We start from the raw sequence: 22,063 nt of genomic DNA, 5'->3' as shown, positions 1-22,063 counted from the left end.
TGCCGCCGCCTCCCGGCCCTCAGCCCGCGCGGCCAGCACCGTGGCGACCGCGAGCTTTGGGCAAAGTTTCCGCAACTGCCCCGCTGCCTCCCCGCAGCTCCTCTGCTGGCCCCCGGGGGCTTCGGGAACTGGGGGTGGGGGTGGCGGCGGGAGGGAATGGGGACTGGAGGGAGCTCCCGGGACAAACGCCGGGCAGCTCTCGCACTCAGCCTGCCACGATCTGTCAGCAATCTCTCATCTGCACCGGGTGCAACTCCGGCTCGCGTCCGCCGGGGGGTATTTTCCTTAGCGCTCAGACCATTTCCCCCGACATCCTATTTATTTGAATAGCACTTGAGTCTTGTTCGTCCCCCTCCCACCACCCCCGACCCCGCTCCGCTTTCATTCATATATCCTTGTCTTTTAACGTGTAAACCGCTCACAAAATGAGTGTCACCAAGTAACTCCAGGAGACTCGAGAGAGCCCGTCCGGGGAACTGGGTTGCTCTCGGGAACGTTTGCACAAAACATTAAGTACATGTGGTCACATTCCGCTTCTTCATAGACCTGCACACAGAACCCAAGCAGCCCTGGGAATGAATACGCCTCCCGCAGGCTACGAAAGTCCGCATTTAGAGGCAGGCTCGCTGAAGCTTCCAGCTGCCGTGACCAGACTTATCCGGCGCGCACCAGCCGGCAGGGCCAGGCTACCCGACTTCAGGGCAAGACTTGCGGGCCCCCATCTCATGCACACACACACACACGGGGTTCGGTCTAAGACTCAGAGCCCGCAGCTTTCTGTCCCCTTTCACCTCCCGGACTACAGGCAACGCCGAGCGTGGCGCGCGCCGCCTAAGGACGTCGACCAGGCCTGCCCAGCGCCGGCCAATCCCGAGCGTCCATGCAAATGAGGCTCCTAATCGGGCCTCGGCTCCGCCTCCCGCGGCCTGGGGCCGTAGTAACCCATTCATGGGGCAGGCGCGCGGTTGTAACCCGGCTCCGCAGTGTTCGCAGCCACCGCCTCCTCTCGACTCCGGGTCTTCCCCTTTCTTATACTACTGATCCTGTTGGGGTTTTTTTTTTTTAATTTTTTTAAATTGGAGCGGTGGGGAGGAGCAGGGAGGGGGGGGTGGGGGACCAGGAGGAAGGGGAGAGATTAGGCAGCCATCAATCTCCTCCTGTTTCTCCCAGAACAGGTGATGCTTCAAAATTGTGATCACTTTCTGGAGGCAGCGCTGCCACTGGAAGGATGCGAGCTACCTAAGGCGGAGGGCCTGAAGCGGCAGATCTGAACTTGCGAAGGATATAACTCAAAGTTTAGCTACATCAGCCCGCACCTCACGCGTGGAAGCAAAGGACAGGTTATCTTTTTTTATTTTCCCCCAAGAGAGACTCAAACTTGAGCACTTGATCCCGTTTCTTGGATTGCTTTTGGAGGAGACGGCTTGGTGGCAACGTTGGGAAAAAGCAAGGACAGCGTTGTAACTCATTTTTTTAAAGCGACAGTAGATAAGACTTTTTAAATGTTTGGGATCCAAGATACTTTAGGAAGAGGACCAGCTCTAAAAGAGAAATCGCTGGGCGCCGAGATGGATTCGGTCAGGTCCTGGGTCCGAAACGTCGGCGTGGTGGACGCCAATGTCGCGGCGCAGAGGTAATGGGACGGCCGCAGAGTGATTCTGCTCGCGATCTCTCGCCTGTTCCCTCTCTCGCTCTCACTGTCTGTCTCCGTGTGTCATCCCCATCGCTGGTCTCGCTCTCGCTCGTTCTCTCTCCTCCGCATCTGTCGCCCTGGCCCCGCGCGCTAGGGCTCACCCTCCGGCCGGCAGGTCGCTGCTGTTAGGGGAACACTTACCCCTCCGCCAACACTCGAGTTTCTGAACTGCCTGGGTTCCCCCACTCCTTCTCCGCAGACTACTCTTTGGGAGGAAAAATAACAAAGTAGTATCTGATGCTTCTCAGCTTGGTCCCCAGTCCTGGCAGGCGGGCCGGGCCAGGAAAGGAGAGTGAGGAACCAGACCGGCGGCCGCCGGAGGAGAGCCGGCTTCCCGGCTACTCTCGGGTTTCGTCTCGCTCCTTGAGAGCGCCTCTCCTCCCGCATCTTGTCGGGCGATTCCTGGAGGCCCGGAGCCCACGGCCAGATGGCGGCGGCGGCTGGAGGAGCCGGAGAAGCCGGAGCGCGCCTGCCGGGGAAGGCAGATCCCCCGGGCGCCCAGGGAGGGGGCAGGCTGGAGAGTCAGGGCGCAGAAATAAAAGAGTGGACCATACGCACAGAGGCGGGGGTGAGGAGGGGAGAAGAGACTAAGCAGAAAAGACCGGGAGTAACAGTAGAAGGAACCACAGAGGGAAGAAAGGAGGAAAGGAGACGTGAGGCAAGCTCAGGGATCACAAGCCTCTAGTTATACGACTCCCTGAAGTTGACTTTGTTTTGAGCATCCTTGTGCAGGGGTAGGAAACGCCTTGTCTAGGCTGCCACCCCGTGAAGACATTCTGGTTCCCCTCCTGCATCACCACTATGGAGCTGAGATGTGTGGTCTCCACGACCTTGTCTGCGGGAGACAGCTCTTTAACGCCCTGGAGTCCACGAACTTCTTCCCATGACTGCAGCCTCTCTGTCGGCTCTCCTGGCCAACCCTCTCTGAGTCCCGACACGGCGCGGAGAAATGACTCCTGTCCAGGCCAGGACTCCAGGTGTCCCGGTTAGAGCGAAGCGGGCCGCCACCCTTGGAGGAGAGGAAGCCAAAGTCGCTTCGCTCGGGAGACCCGGACGGGAGGCAGCTCCCTCCCTTCTGCCTCAGCCCGGGGGCGCCAGTGTCCTGGAGCAGATGGCTCGCCACCGCAGCGGCGGCTTTCTTAGCCGTCTGGGGGACTCGCTGGGCTGCGGGCCGAGGGAAAATAGGCAGGACCGCAGAGCGGGTGCCTCGGCGCAGTCCCTTAGCCGACCTCTCAAAAGACACCTCCTCTACTTTCCTCCTTTCCCCGATCCAGTAATTGTTAAAGTTGAAGCAGGCAGTCCGAAGGGGGATTCTAGTCAAAATCTTACACTCTTCAAAAGAGTGAAAGTACTCTCGCGCCCTAGGGACAGACGCCCGGCGACCCCAGCGCCCCGAGCAGCTACGTCCATCTGCTTGCTCTCCTGGGCGCCGGGTCTCCCGTTAAATGTGATCTGGCGGCCAGTTTGTCTCCGGCCGCGACAGGTCGGCGGGGAGGCGTGTGCACAGACTCAATAGGCTCCAGGGTATCTCCCGGTTCCGCCAACGCGGCTTTCGCGGTCAGCGGGTTTGGCCGGCGACGCCCAGAGATGCGGCTTGAGCCGGGAGACTGTCGGCTCCAGGCGAGGACGCGCTCTGACTCTTAATAACATTTCGGCTTCTCGCAAGTTCAGCAGTTCCAGGGGCGGGGTCCTCAGGATCACGTCGTCCGTGGTGGGCCTCGATCCCTAGTACTGGTCAAAGGGGCTTGCGCCCTGCCCCTAGCCCGCGCGCAACTTTTCGGAAGAGCGAGGGAAGCAGGAGGTGAGGCCTCTCCGCAGGACTTGGCCTTGGCCTCTGCGCTTCCCGTCCGGCCCCCTCAGGGTTCTCGCCCACCGCCTTTCTGAGTGGTTTGGGAGGCATTGTGGGCAATAGTGCCAGGACAGGTAACTCCAATGAAGATGAAGGAAAAGGGTCACTTCTTTCAAAGTGATGAGGCTCTTAGCCCTTATGCTCCGGGCCCAGCTCCGAATACTGACCCAGTTAGGGTAACTACTTGAGGAACAAGATGGGGGCGGCCGAAGGGGACAAGACTTGGGCCCCTGGGGGTGGGGAGGACCCTCCGGGCTTTGGTCTGCAGTCGGGGTTCCTTGGTCTGTACTAAAGGCTGGAGATTGAGCTCCCGGGAGTGAGATGCCCGCAGGCTGGAACAGCTGTGACTCCTCTAAGGAGTCCCTGCTTCTTAATCATAATAGAAGAAAAAGGCCAGAAGGGTCCAGAAATCTGGACCGGGGCCACGGACCCTTAACTCTCTGCTATGTTGCCTGGGCCTGTTTGGTAACTTCGTGTCTTTCTCTCTTTCCTCGTGTCCTGTGTCCCCACCGTATATCTTCATGCACAGCGGCGTAGCCCTGTCCCGGGCCCACTTTGAGAAACAGCCTCCTTCCAACTTGAGGAAATCCAACTTCTTTCACTTCGTCCTGGCGCTCTACGACAGGCAGGGGCAGCCGGTGGAGATCGAGCGCACCGCCTTCGTAGACTTTGTGGAGAACGACAAAGTAAGCGCAGGTCCTCTCTTCCCCTCGCGGGTCTCATAACTACCTCCTTGCAAAGCACTAAAGATCCCATCTGTCACTCCGGAGACTTTTCCGCTCCCATCAGGAAGGATGATAAATCGAGGCTTCTCACCCCCAGCCTCCTAAATCAGTAGGATTTCCCCGCACCTTCTCCCGCCTGCACCTCCCGCAGGGGCGCTGGTGGCTGCTCACCCGACTCCTGGATCATTAGCAGAGCGTGGTCACGGACTGACCGCGGAGCAGATATCCTTCCGACAAGAGCATACATAATTTAAACATATAGCCAAGTCTGCCGCTGCCCTTCTCCGGGTTATTTATTATTATTATTTTGCACCTGCGATCGCTTCAGGGTGGGTAAGATAGATACAAGGTAGAAACGCACAAAAACCAGTCTTGGCTTGCCGGACTACCCGCCCCAACCCTAGCCTTCTCTTCTACTCTGGTTCCCACAGCAGTGCCAGCCTCCAACCCAGGCCAAGGTGTGGGCGCTGAATTGGAGCTCAGATGAATAGAATGTGGGAGGAAGGGAACATCTCTTGCCTTCTCTGGGCCTCAGTCCTCAGCTTCCTCAGCTGTACAATTCAAGTTTGGGAGCAGGCTCCTCCTAGGGTTCTTCTTGAACCTGGGCCTGGGTCCCTGAGTTCATTGCCCCAAGCCTCCGGTCCTGGTGGGACATGGCCAAATGCTGCTCTCCCAAGTAACAGGTCCTTTCCTTTCTGCAGCATCCGATGGGTTAGGTGGGGTCTGTTTAAACGCAGCATGGATATGGTGTCTGGTGGTCCCCAGTCTGGGGGTCGCCTTTCTGAGGACATTTTTAAGGGGCAGGGACAGACTGTTGGAGAGGATCAAATGCCTGGGAGCCTTGGAAAGTTTTGGAGCGTGGCCAGTGTCCAATGTTCCTGCCCTTTGACCCGGGCCTGGGCAGGGGTCTGTTCAAAGCTGCTGAGTGACCAAGAGAAAGGCTGTGGGAGTTGGGCTAGGGAAGTCCCTTTGCTCTTTTTATAATTTTGAGGGGATGGAAAGCAAGGGTCTCTGTCTTTTCAGGAACAAGGCAACGAGAAGACCAATAACGGCACCCACTACAAGTTACAGCTTCTCTACAGCAACGGTGAGCTCCTTGCACCCCCTGAGGCGCCCTCGCCGGCCTCTTTTAAGGAAGGCATTTGACCTTGTCCTGGTCTTTGGCAGGCATCCTCCAGGACCAGGGAGAGCAGGGCTTTGGGAAGCTGTCTCCGAGCCAGGGGCAAGGGCTGGTGGTCTCTGACCCCAGGACGGCTCAGCTTGCACTCCGCCCTGGTCCCCCGGCGTCGGGACAGGTTTGGGGTGCTCGGGAGGGGCTCCCCAGTGCTCACCTCATGCCCGCCCCATCTCCCTGGCAGGTGTCCGCACGGAGCAGGACCTGTACGTCAGACTCATTGACTCAGTCACCAAGCAGGTGAGCCTGGCAGTTCACTCCCCTCCTCCCCACTCCTCGGCTTGTGGGCCCTCTATTCTCCTTCCTCCCCACCGTCCCTGTCTGTCTTTGAGATTTCCTGGGTCACTCTTCACAGCCCCTCCACATCAACTGACACTTTGTCTTCTCTGGAAAAAGATTTTTCCCCCTCTCTCTCCCTAATTGTCCAGTTTCTTTCTGGTTGGGGAGGCTCTGGGGATGGGAGTAGGCAAACAGAGGGATGAAGAGGGGAAGGACTTATTGGGAGATTCAGCACCCCCCACCCCCACCACACACAAACATTCCCTTTTGCAACAATTATGTCCTCACTAGGGCAAACTTTTCTCTTGGTATTTTGCTGGAGTTAACCAGGCACAACTCAGGTTCAGTGCGAGCAGCGGGACTCCTGAGGAAGTGGTGGTTAGAGAGAAGAAACCCGATTCTGTTCTCGCTCTAACGTCCCCTTTTCTTTGTCCCTCCCTGCCGGCGCCTCCTTCTCAGCCCATAGCTTACGAGGGACAAAATAAGAATCCGGAAATGTGCCGAGTTCTCCTGACACACGAAGTGATGTGCAGGTAAGGGCCGTGTTTTCCCGCGGGCTTAGCTGGAACGCGGGGCAGGTGAGCAGCTCCGGGCGCGCTGACTTGCCTGCGTCCCCGGTGATGACCTTGGCGAGTGGTGGCGTGCTTGGGCGGGCGGCCTCGCTGGGACTTGCTCTTAGGGCCGGTTGGCTGGATTTCCTCCTTAAAACTCAGATTCTAGGAAAAAATTGATCAGGAGTCGAAAAGGCAGCCCAGAAGCACCCAGGATTCCACCCCTATGCATGGCACGAGTTTGCTCCGTGGAAGACCTGCCGTCCAGCGGTCCGCAGAACGCGGGGAGGGGCTGGGCAGGCGCGGGTCGAGTTTGGGATGGGGACTTTCCCTGAGCCTGTCGCCGTCCAAGGTCCGCAGGGCTCGGTTCCCGCCGGTCCCGCGCATTCTAGGGGTAGATGTCCATGAGGGGCCACTTGTAGAGTTACCGAGTCAAGGTTTTGGAACGACTCAGTCTGGACAGGCGAGAGAATCGAGCGGCCCATTTTGGGGGTGCTACCCCCTTGTCCCCCAGATGAGGCACCTGCCTGTGATGCAGGAGCGTTTTCTTCTTCCGGGGACGTTTCTTTCCCTAGATTTCCTGCGCCAGGGGAGTTTCTTAGGTCAGGATGAACTACCGGGCAATGGATGGGAGGAACTAGGAGAGAACCTCACCGGGTAGATCCGGGGTCTGGAGCAACAGCTGGATTTTGACGACCGAGTTGTAAAAGGTGCAATCTACCCGGATTCCTATACCATTTCCCATTTTCTTTTCTGAGATCAATTCATTTCATTTTGGGTCCTTTCTTCTCCTGGACCAGAAGAAAAAAAATTTTTTAATAGAAGAAATTCATCTGTACGTTTATTCATTCTTTCAACAAATGTATATTGAGTGTCTAATATGTGCTAGTTATGGGGGATCCCACAGCAAAGGAGAAAGGATATAGAAAGAAAACTCTGGGAAGAAGTGGTTATTTTACTATAAACATTTCAATGTTTATATCCACACAGGGTTTTCTTCCTCCAAAATCTCTGATTGGAGAGAAAGCCTCAATTCTTTCATACTCTGCTACTGCTTCAGTGAATGTCTTCCAACATCAGCCTTGCTAGCTTTGGGTAATTGCAAGCCATCTGATTTAGTTTGAATTGTTTTATGGGCAGCTCCTGGCGGTCTCGTCTCCCTCCTCACCCAGTCAGGAAGAAACCATTACAATCAGACGTGTTTGTTTTGGTTTTGACCAAGTATTAGGAAAACAAACTTTGCCAACTGCAAAGTTCAGCTCTGTCAGTGGCCTCAGCTGAGGGATTGAGGGTTCCCTGCCTGAGTAGTTGGGTGAGGTGTGGGTAAGCAGATCGGTACTCCGTTATCCCAGGGTTCCTTGATAGGTACATTCAGAAAGAAAATACAATTCCAAGGTGAACTTGCATGTGATACCTAGGTTAAATAGTCAGAATGTTTTGATTTGGTTGGCTAATTGAAGGGTGGGTTTTTCTCTTTTAAATTCTTTTTTCTACTTTCAAACATCTTTGTCAGGAGAGATTATCTTCTTACAAAAAAAGAAAACAAAACCCAAGTCTGGCCCATTGTCTGACGAATTATACCTATCACTTTAAATAATACTTGCACACCCCATCCAGCTGTAGTTCAGGCTGACATTTTTATTTTTAAGCCCAATCAAATCCACCTCATTTTATGCTGTTTAAGTAGCAGCATCAATTTTTAAAGCCTCTAGTTTAGTCTGCATTAGTAACACAATATAAAAATTTAATGTACTGTAACTTCTCTTCATTTGAGACCTGGGAAGATGCTCTGCTATTTTCTTCCCAAACTAGAATTTAAAACACATATTAATTATGGGTAAATAAATGATCCATGGAATGGGTATTGTGTCTGTATTTGTGTGTGTGTATGTGTGTATATGTGCGAGCGTGCGTGCGCGCTGGGAGATGAGCTGGAGTGATAGATTTGGATATATCTGAAAGGGAGGATCCCATTCAATCTGTCAGTCAGAGCTGGTTGACTCTGCAATCAGGAAAAAAAGTTCCCTTTCCCATGTTTTGAGTCAGTTATCACAGTCAGTGATTAAGGAAGGAGTCAGATGAGCCCCATTTCTCAGTGGGTACTCCACATACAGAGTTTCGTTTGCATGGTATTTGTGGCATACCTGCAAATCTTCCTGAATGCTTTTGTTCTGTCACCTTTGCTTAACAACAAAAACAAACAAACAAACAAACAAAAACTCATGAAGCAATGTTTTGCTTTTGGGGGGGGGGCAATAAAATAAATCTCTTTTAGGTATAACTTTTCTCTCCCTTCCCCAGTTGTCTCCACTCCTCTCTTCCCTGCTTCAGTTCATTTTGCCAATTATTAGCAAGGAGAAATCTAGTTGTTATGTCGCTGCCAGCCACCCCTGTGCCCTCAATGCTCAGAGGGTTAAAAGATATTATAATTTGAACAGAAGTCGTCTCAAGGCCTACAGCTGGCTAATAACAGAGTTGTATTGAGCCGGAGCAAACCCCACAGCTGTGACTTTTCGCCACAAGGCGCAGGCTAGACGGGGCCCTAATCAGATGGGCCAGCCGGGCAGTGGGGCCAGTGTCTTTATCGGCCAGATGGTGTGAATTTAGACACTTTTGTTATGCAATCGCAGGGAGGAGTTGGGGAGAAGAAAACAAAACAAAAGCTACCATGCTGTGCGCTTATTTGAGTTTGAAATTAGAGACAGATTTTTGAAAGTTGAGGGTTGAATTTTAAAAACGATTTTGGAGGGGAAAGGGCACACTGGCTAAGAGTTTGGCTGGCTGGACACTCTATGCCCAAGACTGGCGCTTTTTCCCCTTTGCTTATCCCCTATCTTGATCCCTTTCTGAAAAATTCAGCCTTGTGATAAAATTTTTCCTATTCCCCACCTCTCATCCCCAACTGGTTTGATTTTTTTTTTCCTCTTTCCTTCTCCAAAGGTCCCACAAGGAGATAGGGAAGGTAGACGAGGCCTGTGAGCAGGCTGAGAGTATTTCAGGTAAAAGGTTCTCCAAATAAGGACTAGAGTAAAATAAGCCAAACCATGCCGAGTGAGGAGCGGAGGAAGAGCTTTCATTTTCATTCATTAGGGGAAAAAAAGTACTTTAGAGCTTCCCCGTGGAGTTTAGAGACACAGCCTTAACCTAGTGCAAGTTCAGTTTCCTCTTTGTTTCCCATCTTTTCTTATTTTTCAGTCTTGTTCAGTTTTTTAAAAATACTTTTGGACTTACAGTGACTGGCTTGTTAGAAAATATCCCTAAGAAACCTTTTAATAACAGTAAGTGAACCTGAAGTTGGTCACACAGGCTTTGTGTCTACACCGAAAAGAAGGGAGATTTGAGCTGGTTATCTGAGTAATTCAGGGACCTGGTCCTTCATGTCAACGCCCCATGTCCCTGATCTCAGAGTGATTGTTTGGGGAATGTGAGTTCATGGAAGTCTTATATTCTCTACTTCCCTTTGCTTATGTTACTGTTGCTGGTTTGAGGACTGAATGTCATTTAAGAAACCAAATAAAGAAAAACCAGGACATCTTGATGAGCCGTTTTCTTAAAAAAAAAAAAAAAAAAAAGAATTAGCTTTGGCTAACCCAGAGAAATTTGATGAAGGTCTCAGATGGGGTGAATACAGTCCACTCCTATAATTTTTTTACCTTCACTATTATAGTCCAACAGCTGAGTGCTTGTTGCATCTTTTCTGAGTGTTAACATTAGAGATTGTCCTTAAATATGTTACTGTTGGAAAGTGGAAGATTGGACCCTAAAGTTTCTCTGCATTTTTCTTGGAATATCATTTCCTTCCCTGAGTGGATTCCCCACATTGTATTTCGCTGGCACCAGGCTTACATTTTTATCTATTTTTCTTTTCCTCCAGAGAAAGTCCCCACGGAGAGCAGCTGAATTCAGCTGAGCAATTTTGCAAACTTACTTGGCTTCCTCAGAATCACTCCTTCTCAAACTAAATAGATTGGCACATTCCGAATGTGTTCTCTTGTAATTAGATTGTACTTAGACTCACACACAGATTCAGGTTGGGTTGACCTGCTGGTGATGTCAAAGAAGAGTCTCGTTAGAAGGTCTTCAGATACCTAGCGTGGATAGGATTTTTGAAATTGTCTTGCTAAGAAAAAAGGGTTTGTTTAGGCCGCAAAGGTATTATTCTGATGATGTAAGCAATAGAAATAATAGAGGTGGGGGATAGGAATTGGGAGGGAGGTGGGGAACAATGATGGGATGGGTAAGGAGTTGGGAAAAGAGACAAGGGTTTTGGGAAGTGGGAGAGCAGCTGGCCAGCATTTTTATTGGTGTTAATCTTGGGATGGGCTTCCCTTGTGGCTCAGCTGGTAAAGAATCCGCCTGCAATGCAGGAGACCTGGGTTCGATCTCTGGGTTGGGAATGGGCTTCCCTTGTGGCTCAGCTGGTAAAGAATCCGCCTGCAATGCAGGAGACCTGGGTTCGATCTCTGGGTTGGGAAGATCCCCTGGAGAAGGGAAAGGCTACTGGGTTGGAATTTTCAAAGTTAATACTTAATATAATTTCAAAGGCAAAATATTATTTCAGAAAGTTTCAGCGGCAAATGCTAGCATCTAAGAAAGTTGAAACAAGCTTTCTTTTACTTCCTACTAATTTGATTAAATTTCTCCAAGCCTTATCATGCCCATTGGGTGAAAGTTTTTTAAAGCATATCTCACGTATTTTTAACTTTTGGAGAATGGTAGAATTGTTCACTGAAGAATCCACACATCCCTACATATGACATACGAACTTGAAATGTCTTTTTAAAAGTATCTGTTTGTTTATTGATAGTTCTTTAGAGGATCAGAGAGTGCACTGTGGAGAATCAGAAAGCAAATCTAAGACTGGGCTGGTGTTGGGCCTTTGGGTCTTTGCTACCACATGGCTTCATCCTTTTCCTTAATCTGTTGCCACTTTTGAATTGAAGGAATTTCATAGCCTCGTGGACTTCTTAAACCTAGAAGGGACTGTAGATAATCTAGTCCAACACTTTAATTTCATGTATCAGGAAGGCCAAGCCCAGAAGGGTTAAAGAGATTTGACTACACTCATGCAGCTGACTAATGACAAAGTTGGGTTAGATGTCAGAGCTCCAGTTCCCACTTAGCCAATCCTTCTATTGTGCTGCATCATCTTAAACCATAGAGAGGCTATCACAAGAAGGGCAACACTTACACAAATTTGGTTATTGCTGGTGTTTATGAGATGTATTCTCCAAGTGGTATGGATGATAGTGCTGCTTTTATAAGCCACGTCAAGACTATGTCCTTTACCAACTACTGTGATGGTGGACCATGTGCTTGGATGAGCTGAGAGAGGTATTTACAAGTCTGTGGTCCTCTAGAGTCTGTCATACAGAGTGAAGTCAGAAAGAGAAAAACAAATATCGTAGATTAACGGATATGTGGAATCCAGGAAAATGGTTCAGGTGAGCCTATTTCTAAGGCACGAATAGAGACACAGACGTAGAGAATGGGCATGTGGACGCAGCGGGGAAGGGGAGGGTGGGATGGACTCGGAAAGTAGCGTTGACATATGCACACTCCATGCGTAAAATAGATAGCTGGTGGGAAGCTGCCGTGCAGCGCAGGGAGCTCAGCTAGGCACTTTGTGAAGACCTAGAGGGGTGGGATGAGGAAGTGGGCTGGGAGGGAGGGCCAAGAAGGAGGGGATATATGTATACCTATGACTGATTCACATTGTTGTACAGCAGAAACTAACACAACATTATAAAGTTATTATATTCCAATACAAATGATTTAAGAAAAGATTTAAAAAATTGAAGTCTGTGGTCCTGACAAGGAGCAGACAGGCAGTATGGGGATGTGATTTTCCTGTGCTTCTGGCCACCCAGCCTCCCTTGCTCTTTTCATATTTGTTTAGGTCTTCCATGCCTTTTGGAGGGGAGTGTTTTGTTCTCTTTAGGTCCTACTGAGTCCTTCCCATCTCCATCTGTTGTATTTGCTTAGGGCCCCTTCTTTCTCTCTTCATCTCAGATGATCCCACAAGCATTTCTCCAGTGGTACCCAGTACTTTGCCAGATGGTAGAAAGGAAGTCTCGGGAGGCAGAATTTTCAGGATGGGACCTACCACATGCTAAGTTCCATTTCTGTTCCAGACCTGGTGAAAATGATTAGAGATATCTTTTTACAGTTCCCTGCTTAATTTTTTCCCCCCATTTGACAATGCACACCATAGTTCTGGTAATCTTCCTTCACCTTTAGAAAATGATGAAAATGAATGAATAAATGGATGAATGAATGATTATAAAGTACAGTGAGTTCTGTGAAGAAAGTTGTTATGTAATTAAGGTTTATAATAATTCAGGCAGCTACTTGGGGTCTTTTTTTTTTTTTTTAATAGCTCTTCCTTTCCCTTATTCCTTCAAGTATTTATTAAGACACAAAGATCTAAAATATATATATAATAATAAAATCATTCAACATGGAGCTGGAGGTGACCTTCTAGATCTTAAAGTCCAAGTATCCATCATTCAGGTTACAAATAAAGCTCTGGGGAAAGTTGTGATTTGCTGAGAATTACCAGTTTATAAGTCATAAATGGAGAATTTGGATGAATAGTCTTGGGCTTCATGTTTAGTGTTTTTGAACATAGCCATACATTCATGCTCAAGCAGCTGATAGTTAAGCAGCTACCAAGAATGTACTCAATTTTGTGAATGTTCTTAACATTGTATGCTCACCGTACTTTCTGGATTTTAACACGTTTCATTTACTCTTTTCATTCCTTCCCAACCTACAGTCGGTGTTGCGAAAAGAAAAGTTGTGGCAACCGAAATGAGACTCCTTCAGACCCTGTCATCATCGACAGGTAGGGGGAAAAAGTGATTTTTTTATTTTAAGCATTTCTGGTTTTTCTCTTTTAGAATCTCAGCTCTGAGTACTGATCACTGGGCTTTGCCATAAGGTTGGTTACATGTTACCTTCAAGGCATGGAGCTAGTCTGACATGTGTTTTCTTGTTTTGGTTGGCATTTCTTGGAAGAAACCAGAACCTTCCTTTTTGAACAGATGTCTCTATCTTTTCCAGGTTCTCTGACTTCAGCCTAATGGGAAACGGTGGTGAAGAATGCCATTTCTCCCACCGGGCAGAAATAGGGTCTCATTTAGTTTTCTAGAAGAGGCAGTGCAGTTTCCTAGAAGAGGCAGTGCACCCGAAGTTACTCGGTCACTTCCTCATCACTCTCTGTGATTGCTGTTGGGCTTGAAGACTGTCAAATTAAATTATAGTTTGGGGATGATGACAAGCTTTCCATTGCACAGGGGGAGGTTCCTTTCTACCACAGAGGGTTGCATTCCAGGTCCTATGTTATGTTCAGAGTGGAAAAGATTCTTTGGGACAAGATGCTAATTCATTGAAATGTGATTTCGGCCTCCTCGGCTGTATGTTTTTGTGATTGGAACCAGAACTTACAAACCAGTAAAGAAATACCAAATTAACTTCCAGCAATCATGTAATTTTTAAGAAATCCCATATTCCCACCCCTAATTTTTTCTCTTTCGTTAAAAAACGGAAGAATTCCCTCTTGCTTCTTTCTTTGGGTTTTTGTGTTTCTAGACAGGTCCTGAAATGGATTGGAGCGGCCGCAGTCTCTAAAGTTGTTATTCCAATATTCCAACAAATTCTCAGTTGGGAGAATGGAACCTCTGGCATTCTTCCCAGAAAGCCAGCTTGCTTTCTTTGTGGAAAGTATAGCATAGCCCTAGGAATGAGGAGGCTGGAATTCTGATCCTATCCTAGCTTCTGACCTTGGACACAGCACTCAACATCTCTGCTCAATGATGTCACAGAGGGTATAGAGTTGGAGGGTATGGCTTGCTGTTGGATGTTGCAGAAGGTTGCTAAAATATACATGGCAGTTTTGCAATATTCCCTGAGATGCTTGGAGGAAGAAGACAGTCAAGTAGGAAATGTTTGCTGGATGTATAGAGCGCCTTCACCATCTTAGGAGGTTTAAGTGAGACCCATTTGAGGGAGTTCTTTGGAATTCCTTTAGTTTTTCTGAAAGCAAATAGAAGCTTAAAATTAATAAGTTGTAGGAACTCTGTGGGATCAGCTGTCTTCCTCGTTTGATCGGTGAAAAGGCTGAACTCAGGAATGGTGATATGACTTGCCCACGGTTACACATCTGGTTGGAGTGAAGCTGGTGCTGGGACACAGCTGTCCTCACTTCTGGCCTGTGATGCTCTTATTGCCACAGTCCTTTCCTCCCAGCACTCTCTGTCCCAGTTTATACGATCACACGTAATATAATTTCCCAGGCTTCCCTGGTGGCTCAGTGATAAAGAACCCACCTGCTAATGCAGAAGACTCAGGTTTGATCCCTGGGTTGGGAAGATTCTCTGGAGAAGGAAATGGAAACCTATGCAACCTGCTTCAGTATTCTTGGAATCTTCATTAGAATCTTGTCTAATTGCTCTTGACTGTCTTCTGGGCTTCCCTTTGCCTTCTTCTCTTCATTTGTGGAAGGGAGAAGGTATGAAGGCAGAAATCCCATGGAGAGAGGAGCCTGGGGGGCTACAGTCCATAGAGTTGAATAAGAGTCAGACACGACTTAGTGACTAACAACACAACATTTCCCAGCTTCCTAGTATACCCTGGGGTGCTCTGGAGGATATGAAGCCTATGAGAGCAGTGTAGACACGGATCTAGTCCTTTCCAGCATGTTCACTGAGTTCACTTACCTTTGTCTAGTCCTTTTTTTAAAACCAACTTTAGCTCCTCTTTCAGGAGGTATTCTAACATCATGGTTGTGATATCTTTTCTTCTAATAAACACCCCATAAACCAGCTTTAGAAATGTTTGCAAACCCATAAATGCCTACCTGCACCTTACATCTCATAAGCACACATTCTAAAGACTCTGCATTTAGTGGCAGTCCTTTCTCTAAGAAACTATGTATAGCCCGAATGCAAGGAGAAAGAAATACGCTATGTTTTCTTCCCATGTAATACACATGTTAATGTACATAGGCTTTTGACATCTATGGAGAGAAAAAATTTTCAGGTTATGTGCCTTCACTGTTTGTGCTAGAACACTTTAAATTCTTCTGAGAAGGTGGAAATTGTATTTTAGCTGTGTCTTAAGGAGCTTTATGTGACGCTGGCATTTATTTTTATTAGCTGGTGCACAATTAAACAGCCTGACGATGTCTCTGCGTCGCTTGTAATATGTGTTACTCCTGAAATGTTGTGCATCTGCATGTGGAAACATGCATACCAAAGGGTGCTATAAATTGACCAGGGATCAGGTTTTTTTTAAAGCACTCATCTTGTTATAAACAGATGCATTTGTTCGGCTTCCTCATCAGAGAGCTTTTGTGTGAAGATACTGCTTGTTCCTCTATTGGAATCTTGTCTTTTTGTTCCTGACTGTCTTTGGGGCTTGCCTCTGCCTCCTTCCTCTCATTTGTGGACGGGGAAGAGAATTGAAGGCAGGCTTCCCTTTGTCAGAGGTGGGATGGGTGGCTTGTGTTATCAAGCAGTGCCTCTGGTCCCTGGGTTCAACACCTGCCACCTTAGAGATGTTTAGATAACCCAGGAGCTAAGGGGTTGAGATAACCCAACAGGTGCTAAGTAGTCTATTTTGGATTTCCTCTGAGTAAATATAGAACTCTCTTCTTTGCCCTCGTTCCTATACACTGACTAATTATCTCTTCCTCCTTCTCACTCCATCTAACCAGATGCAGTTAATTCACACTATCTTTGAATTTCTCACACAACAGCCACGTTCCACTCTGACTCTAGGGAAGCCGGTTTATTCCCTTGAAATTGTGCAAGTTGGCGAGGAGGAAGGGACCCTTCAAGACTGGTTCCCAAACTTTTCACCGCCAGGGACCCCTTTTATTGTTTTCTTTGCAGAACCAGGTTCTGCAAGATTTTGCCTGTCAAGCTGCAATGAACAAGTCATAATCCAGCTGTAATTTAATTTTTATTACTTGAAGATGTACAACAGAATGGGAAGGAAAAATCTCATCCCAGAAATGCCCTTGATCTTGGGACTTCCCTGGCAGTTCAGTGGTTAAGACTCCATGCTTCCACTGCAGTGGGTAGGCGTTTGATCTGTGGTCAGAGACTAAGATCCTGCAAGCCTAGTGATACAGCCAAAAATAAAGAAATAATTTTTTTAAATGTCCTTAATCTCATCAATGGAGAAGGCGATGGCACCCCACTCCAGTACTCTTGCCTGGAAAATCCCATGGACAGAGGAGCCTGGTAGGTGGCAGTCCATGGAGTCGAGAAGAGTCGGACATGACTGAGCGACTTCACTTTCACTTTTCACTTTCATACATTGGAGAAGGAAATGGCAACCCACTCCAGTGTTCTTGCCTGGAGAATCCCAGGAATAGGGGGGCCTGGTGGGCTGCCGTCTATGGGGTCACACTGAGTTGGACACGACTGAAGCGACTTAGCAGCAGCAGCAGCAGCAGCAGCAATCTCATCAGTAGCCAATCAGAGTTTCTGATTGGGACGAGAACTGCTAATATTACCACGCTAACTTGATAGACTGCCAGCTCAAACATGAAACAACCTGACTTTTCACTTAGCCCCACTTGACCACGTCCTGGGCAGACAGTCCATTTCTAATAGGCTATTTGAAATACGACAGATAGCTTCCTCAACCTCATGGCTCCTTAACTGAAAATCGTTGGATTTTTACAATGGGGCATCCCCATCAGAGACTGTGTTCTCCGTTTCCTAAGACCTGGGAATTTTTTTTCCCCTGCCTATGTGACTGCCATCCTTTATCTCTCTAGAAACATAAATTTAGTTCTTATTTTCAGTTGTCTTTGAAGCATGCTTTTGTGAATTCTTGGGCAGCCACACCCCTTTTCAAAAAGCCAGGCCAACACACAGCCTAGTAGGACTTGCTGCTAAATCACAGGTCCCCAGCAGAGCCTTCCTTCTGTGTAGAAACATGTGCACAGCGTGGCAGTAGCGTTTATTCATTTTGAATATAAAAATCTAAAGTTTCTATCTGAAAGAAAAAAAAAAAAACCTCAACAGAACAAAACAAAACAAAGTCAACAATGAAAACATATTCCCTACTGAGGTCTTCAGGGTACACCTTGTCCATAAAGATCTCTGTGTGGTAAATAAAAATAAAAAGACTCACACTGATTTACATTTTGGGGTTTCAGATGGTGGAGGTGGTTTAGTTGCTAAGTCATGTTTGACTCTTGTGACCCCATGGACTGTAGCCCATGAGGCTCCTCTGTCCATGGAATTCTCCAGGCAAGAATACTGGAGTGGGTAGCCATTCCCTTCTCCAGGGGATCTTCCCGACCCATGGATCGAACCCGGATCTCTGGTGTTGTAGGTGGATTCTTTACTGTCTGAGCCACAGGGAAGATCGAACCCTGGTCTCCTGTGTTGTAGGCGGATTCTTTACTGTCTGAGCCATGGGGAAGCCCTTGGTGGTCCATGGAAAGAGGATTTTAGGCACGTTCTCACTGACTTGGGAGAAGGATAAAGAGTGTTTACTGTTCTTGTTCTTGTAGCCTCATGAAAAGTCAGATGAGAGGAGAGGACAAGCGTTCTTTTTGGATATTTGTAGGCTGCCTCTGCCCATGATATTTTCTGTTAAAAGGGCAGCTCCAACCTATTTCTCACATGATAAATATCCCAATGTTTTGTCTTTGTATCTTGGTCTTCTATATTTATGAACTCTGCTTCTGCTTCCAGAAGGACCATTGTAAATTTTGATGGGTTTTGTTTATTTTATTTTTCAAGAAGCCAAGCAAACATCAGAATAACCTTCATTCAAAACGTTTATGCAAAAGGATCTGGTATTTATTTGCTCATGAGCGGTTTTTCTGATATTATCTCCCTTTAAAAATTAAAAAAAATTATGGTAAAATATATATAACATAAAATTGACTATCTTAACCATTTAAAAATGTATAGTCTAGAGGTATTAAGTGCATTCACCTTGCTGTGTAACCATCACCACCATACATTTACAGAATTCTTTTCATCTTCCCAAATGGAAACTCTGTACTGATTAAATCCTGATTCTGCCTCTCCCCTCTCCCACTGACTCCCATAGGTACTTCATATAATATTTTATTTATCCTTTTCTGACTGGCTTATTTCACAGAATCGTATCCTCCTTAGGCTTCCTTCATGTTGTGACTTATGTCAAAATTTCTTTCTTTTTAAAGACTGAGTAATATTCCATTGTGTGCTGATGCTACATTTTATTTATCTGTCCGTGGACACATGGCTTGCTTCAGCCTTTTGGCTCTTGTGAGTAATATTGCCATGAACATGCTTGTACAAATATCTCTGTGAGTCTCTGTTTTTAATTCTTTTGGAAACATATCCAAAAGTTCAACTGGTACATCATGTGATAAAGAACTGTCATGCCAAGTCTATATTGGTTACTTCATTTTACATTCCCAGACACAATGCACAAAGGTTTCCATTTCTGCCACATCCCCACATCACTTGTTATTTGCTCCTTTAGTTTTGTTTTGTGTTTTGATAGTTGCCATCCTAATGGCTATTAATTTTGTTTTCTTTTTTCTTTCTAAGTGATCCTTTCTCCTGCCACCATCTTGGTAGCCATCTTCATCTGCTGCTCTCCCTATGGTCCAGGCTTCTCGTTTGCCTTTTCCTTGCCAACTGGTACATGCTCTTCCTGCTTCTCTATGCCTCACCGACTACCTCATTCACTGGAGAAGTGTCTGGATCCTCTTTCCTCTGGGCTGTATTTGTTATTCCTCTATCCATGTATCACTGAACTCTGCAAAGTGTTATTGGTGGAAGGGGAGCTCTCAGAGCATACCTTTTGGAAGTAAAGCCCTTATTGACTCTCCATGCATGCTAGAGGGTGTTGCCTTAATTCTGAACACTGGAGTTTTTCTTTCAGTTAATTTATCAAATGAAACTCCATACTCATCTATTCTTGATTTGTGATATAGATTCTACTTTTAACCTCACTGTCCCTTTCAGCATAGAAACAGTACTTTTAAAAAATTATTAAAAAATTAATAGTTGCTTTACAATGTTGTGTTAGTTTCTATTGTTAGTTTCTACTTCCTGGCAGGCTCCTCTGTCCATGGAATTCTCCAGGCAAGAATACTGGAGTGGGTAGCCATTCCCTTCTCCAGGGGATCTTCCTGACCCAGGGATTGAACCCACGTCTCCTGCATTAGCAGGCAGATTCTTTACTGCTGAGCCACCAGAGAAGCCCAGATCACTGGCCTCTGAAGTATCATTGAACTTTGAGACTGCACAAGTCACATTGAATGGTGTGACAGGTTTGATGGACTATCGGTCCTCAGAGAGACAGCATGGTTTAGCAGGAATGGTCCAGGACTAGGATCAGAACACTTGCTCTGACCCCAGATCATTTAGTAACTTAGCTGTCTAATGTCACAGAGGTCATGAGCTGCCTCCCTAAGCCTCAGTTTCCCTATCTGTAAAATGAAGTGCTATGGATTAATGGATGACCTTTACATTACCTTCCAGCTCTAAACCCTCTGCTTCTAGCCAAGGCCCAGATTTGGGTGTCAGACATGCTAATTCGTCCTCCTCACTCATCAGTAATTTACAGGAGCTCTTCACATGTGCCATCTCTGCACAGACTCCTCATTGCCAGGGTAGTGGAGTCCAGTGCTGTGAAGAGTCTACGAAATCGTGGCCCTTAGCTCTTTTTTTTAACAGTGAAAATTCCATTCTCTCCGAGAGGTTTAGATTTTCTCACTAAAAAACACAGATTATTTAACCAAAGTGAAACATCATTCTCTTATATTCTTCTTCCTTTGTTTTCTAGTAAAACCTTTGCTAGTTTCTTGGCCGTTTTGGGGAGATGCAGGTAGGAGAAGGACTCCTTTACTTTCTGGTGTAGAAAAATGTCCCTTTGGGTTGAAACACTTAACTAGATGACAACCTGAGCCAAGTGGTAAACAAGAAACAGGGTTTCCTTTGAGAAAGTCATTCTCCTCCTCCTGATTAAAGAGCTGAAAAGTTATGATATTCATTTCTGTAGTTGGGTTAGTGTTTTTTTTTTTTTTTTTTAATTAATTTTATTTAAAATTTTCCTCCCCAAACTCCCCTCTCCTCGAGGCTGCCACATAACACTAAGCAGAGTTCCCTGTGCTGTTCAGTAGGACCATGTTGGTTATCCACTTTAAATATAGCAGTGTGTATATGTCCATCCAAAACTCCCTATCCCTTCCCCTCATCCTTCCGCACTAGTAACCATGAGCTCATTCTTCAAGTCCATGAGTCTGTCTCTGCTTTGTAAGTAAAGTCATTTGTATCATTTCTTTTTATATTCTACATATAAAGAATGTCATACAGTATTTCTCTTTCTCTGTCTGACTTACTTCACTCAGTATGACAGTCTCCAAGTTCATCCATGTTGCTGCAAATGGCACTGGTTCATTCTTTTTAATGGCTGAGTACTGTTCCACTGTTTATCTGTACCACATCCTTTTTTATTCATTCCTCTGGGTTTTTAAGAATTATACTGACTCCACTTGACTGACCAGTCTTCCTAGACTTCAGAACTTCAGCATTTGACACAAACTAGGCTAGACGTCTATACGCTGATTCACTCCCTTGTTCATTCATTTACTGACTTTTTTTCTGTAGTTCAGTTATTAAGCAAATATTTGTGAATCCCTGGCTCTAAGACACCATCAGGGAATACGACAGGCATGATTCTACTCTAATGGAGCTGACAGTTTAAATAATCACACAGAGAGAAATATATTTACAAACTGTAAAACTGCTCTAAACACTAGGTGAGTGGGTGCAAGAGAGGTTTCAACTTTTCAGTCCCATCATTTATTTCTCCAAAAATCAACGTGAAATCAAGATATTTGTTCCATCACACAGGCTTGAATATGCCCCATCGTCTCCCTTTGCACACATCTGTCCTGGCTGGAACCCCCACCCCCAACTTTCTGCCAATATAAATCTGATCCCCCTTTTAAGACCTCGTTCAGATTCTACATTTCCAAAGATATCAATTCTTGTAGTCAAAGTCTTTTCCCTTGATATGTGTCACATAACCTCGCTCTTGTTAGGATGTATGATATTGTTCTCTCTTTCCCTGTGTGGGCTTGCCTTACATTTCCAACTATATTGTAATTCTTGGATGTCAGACACCATACGTCTCTTAAGCCTTGACTCTAATATCATTAGCTCTGTGATAGTGTTAATAGTATTACCTCTCCCGTTGAGTTGTTTGTTGTGTTAAATCATGAATGTGTGTATGGTGCCCATATAGTGCATGATGGAAGAGAATCTTTTGAAAAAAGTCAAAATAATTATTAGCCTTGGTCTCTCAGTGTCTAACCAGTGGTTCAGATACTATAGACACTCAGTAAATATTCGTTGGCAGATTAATCTCTGACTGCCGGACATCAGAGAGTTGAATCACTGAGTCTTTTGCCAGTTTCTATAGGACCTTTCGTGTAAGCACTTGTATTTGACAATCACTTAGCAATCTCCCCCTTCAATGACCGAGTGGTACAAAACAATGCCAAGAACAGATCACTCAGGTTGTAAGGCAGAATGAATCATTCAGTAAATATTTATCGAGGGCCTGTCATGCCATGGACTTTGCAGGGTGCTCTTAGGGAATACTAAGATTGAATAGACACACAGCTTTACTGTCAGGAGCTTACAGTTCAGAATGAAAAATAAAAGATGTACAGAAATAACCATGATACAATGTGAGATGTGAAAAGTGCCATGGAAGAGGGAGAGATAAAACTCTAGAAGATCCGAAGTGGGGAAA

The 22,063-nt window shown here is 46.6% G+C and overlaps 1 protein-coding gene across 1 annotated transcript in view; it reads left to right on the top strand.

Moving 5' to 3' along the window:
* The first annotated feature begins 1,133 nt into the window (after positions 1–1,133).
* Positions 1,134–22,063, top strand: part of EBF2 (EBF transcription factor 2) — a 222,170-nt gene continuing 201,240 nt past the window's right edge. Inside the window, exons 1-6 of the mRNA XM_070794947.1 lie at positions 1,134–1,633; positions 4,072–4,228; positions 5,291–5,354; positions 5,626–5,681; positions 6,180–6,253; positions 13,050–13,118. Coding sequence (XP_070651048.1) covers positions 1,503–1,633; positions 4,072–4,228; positions 5,291–5,354; positions 5,626–5,681; positions 6,180–6,253; positions 13,050–13,118 — 551 coding nt within the window. The 5' untranslated portion in view covers positions 1,134–1,502. The remainder of the gene's footprint in view (positions 1,634–4,071; positions 4,229–5,290; positions 5,355–5,625; positions 5,682–6,179; positions 6,254–13,049; positions 13,119–22,063) is intronic.

The sequence above is a fragment of the Bos indicus genome, chromosome 8 (assembly GCF_029378745.1).
Source record: "Bos indicus isolate NIAB-ARS_2022 breed Sahiwal x Tharparkar chromosome 8, NIAB-ARS_B.indTharparkar_mat_pri_1.0, whole genome shotgun sequence".
In the NCBI taxonomy this organism is placed as follows: domain Eukaryota; kingdom Metazoa; phylum Chordata; class Mammalia; order Artiodactyla; family Bovidae; genus Bos; species Bos indicus.
The sequence above is the reverse complement of the archived record's forward strand: the minus strand, read 5'-3'. Positions and strand labels throughout refer to the sequence as shown.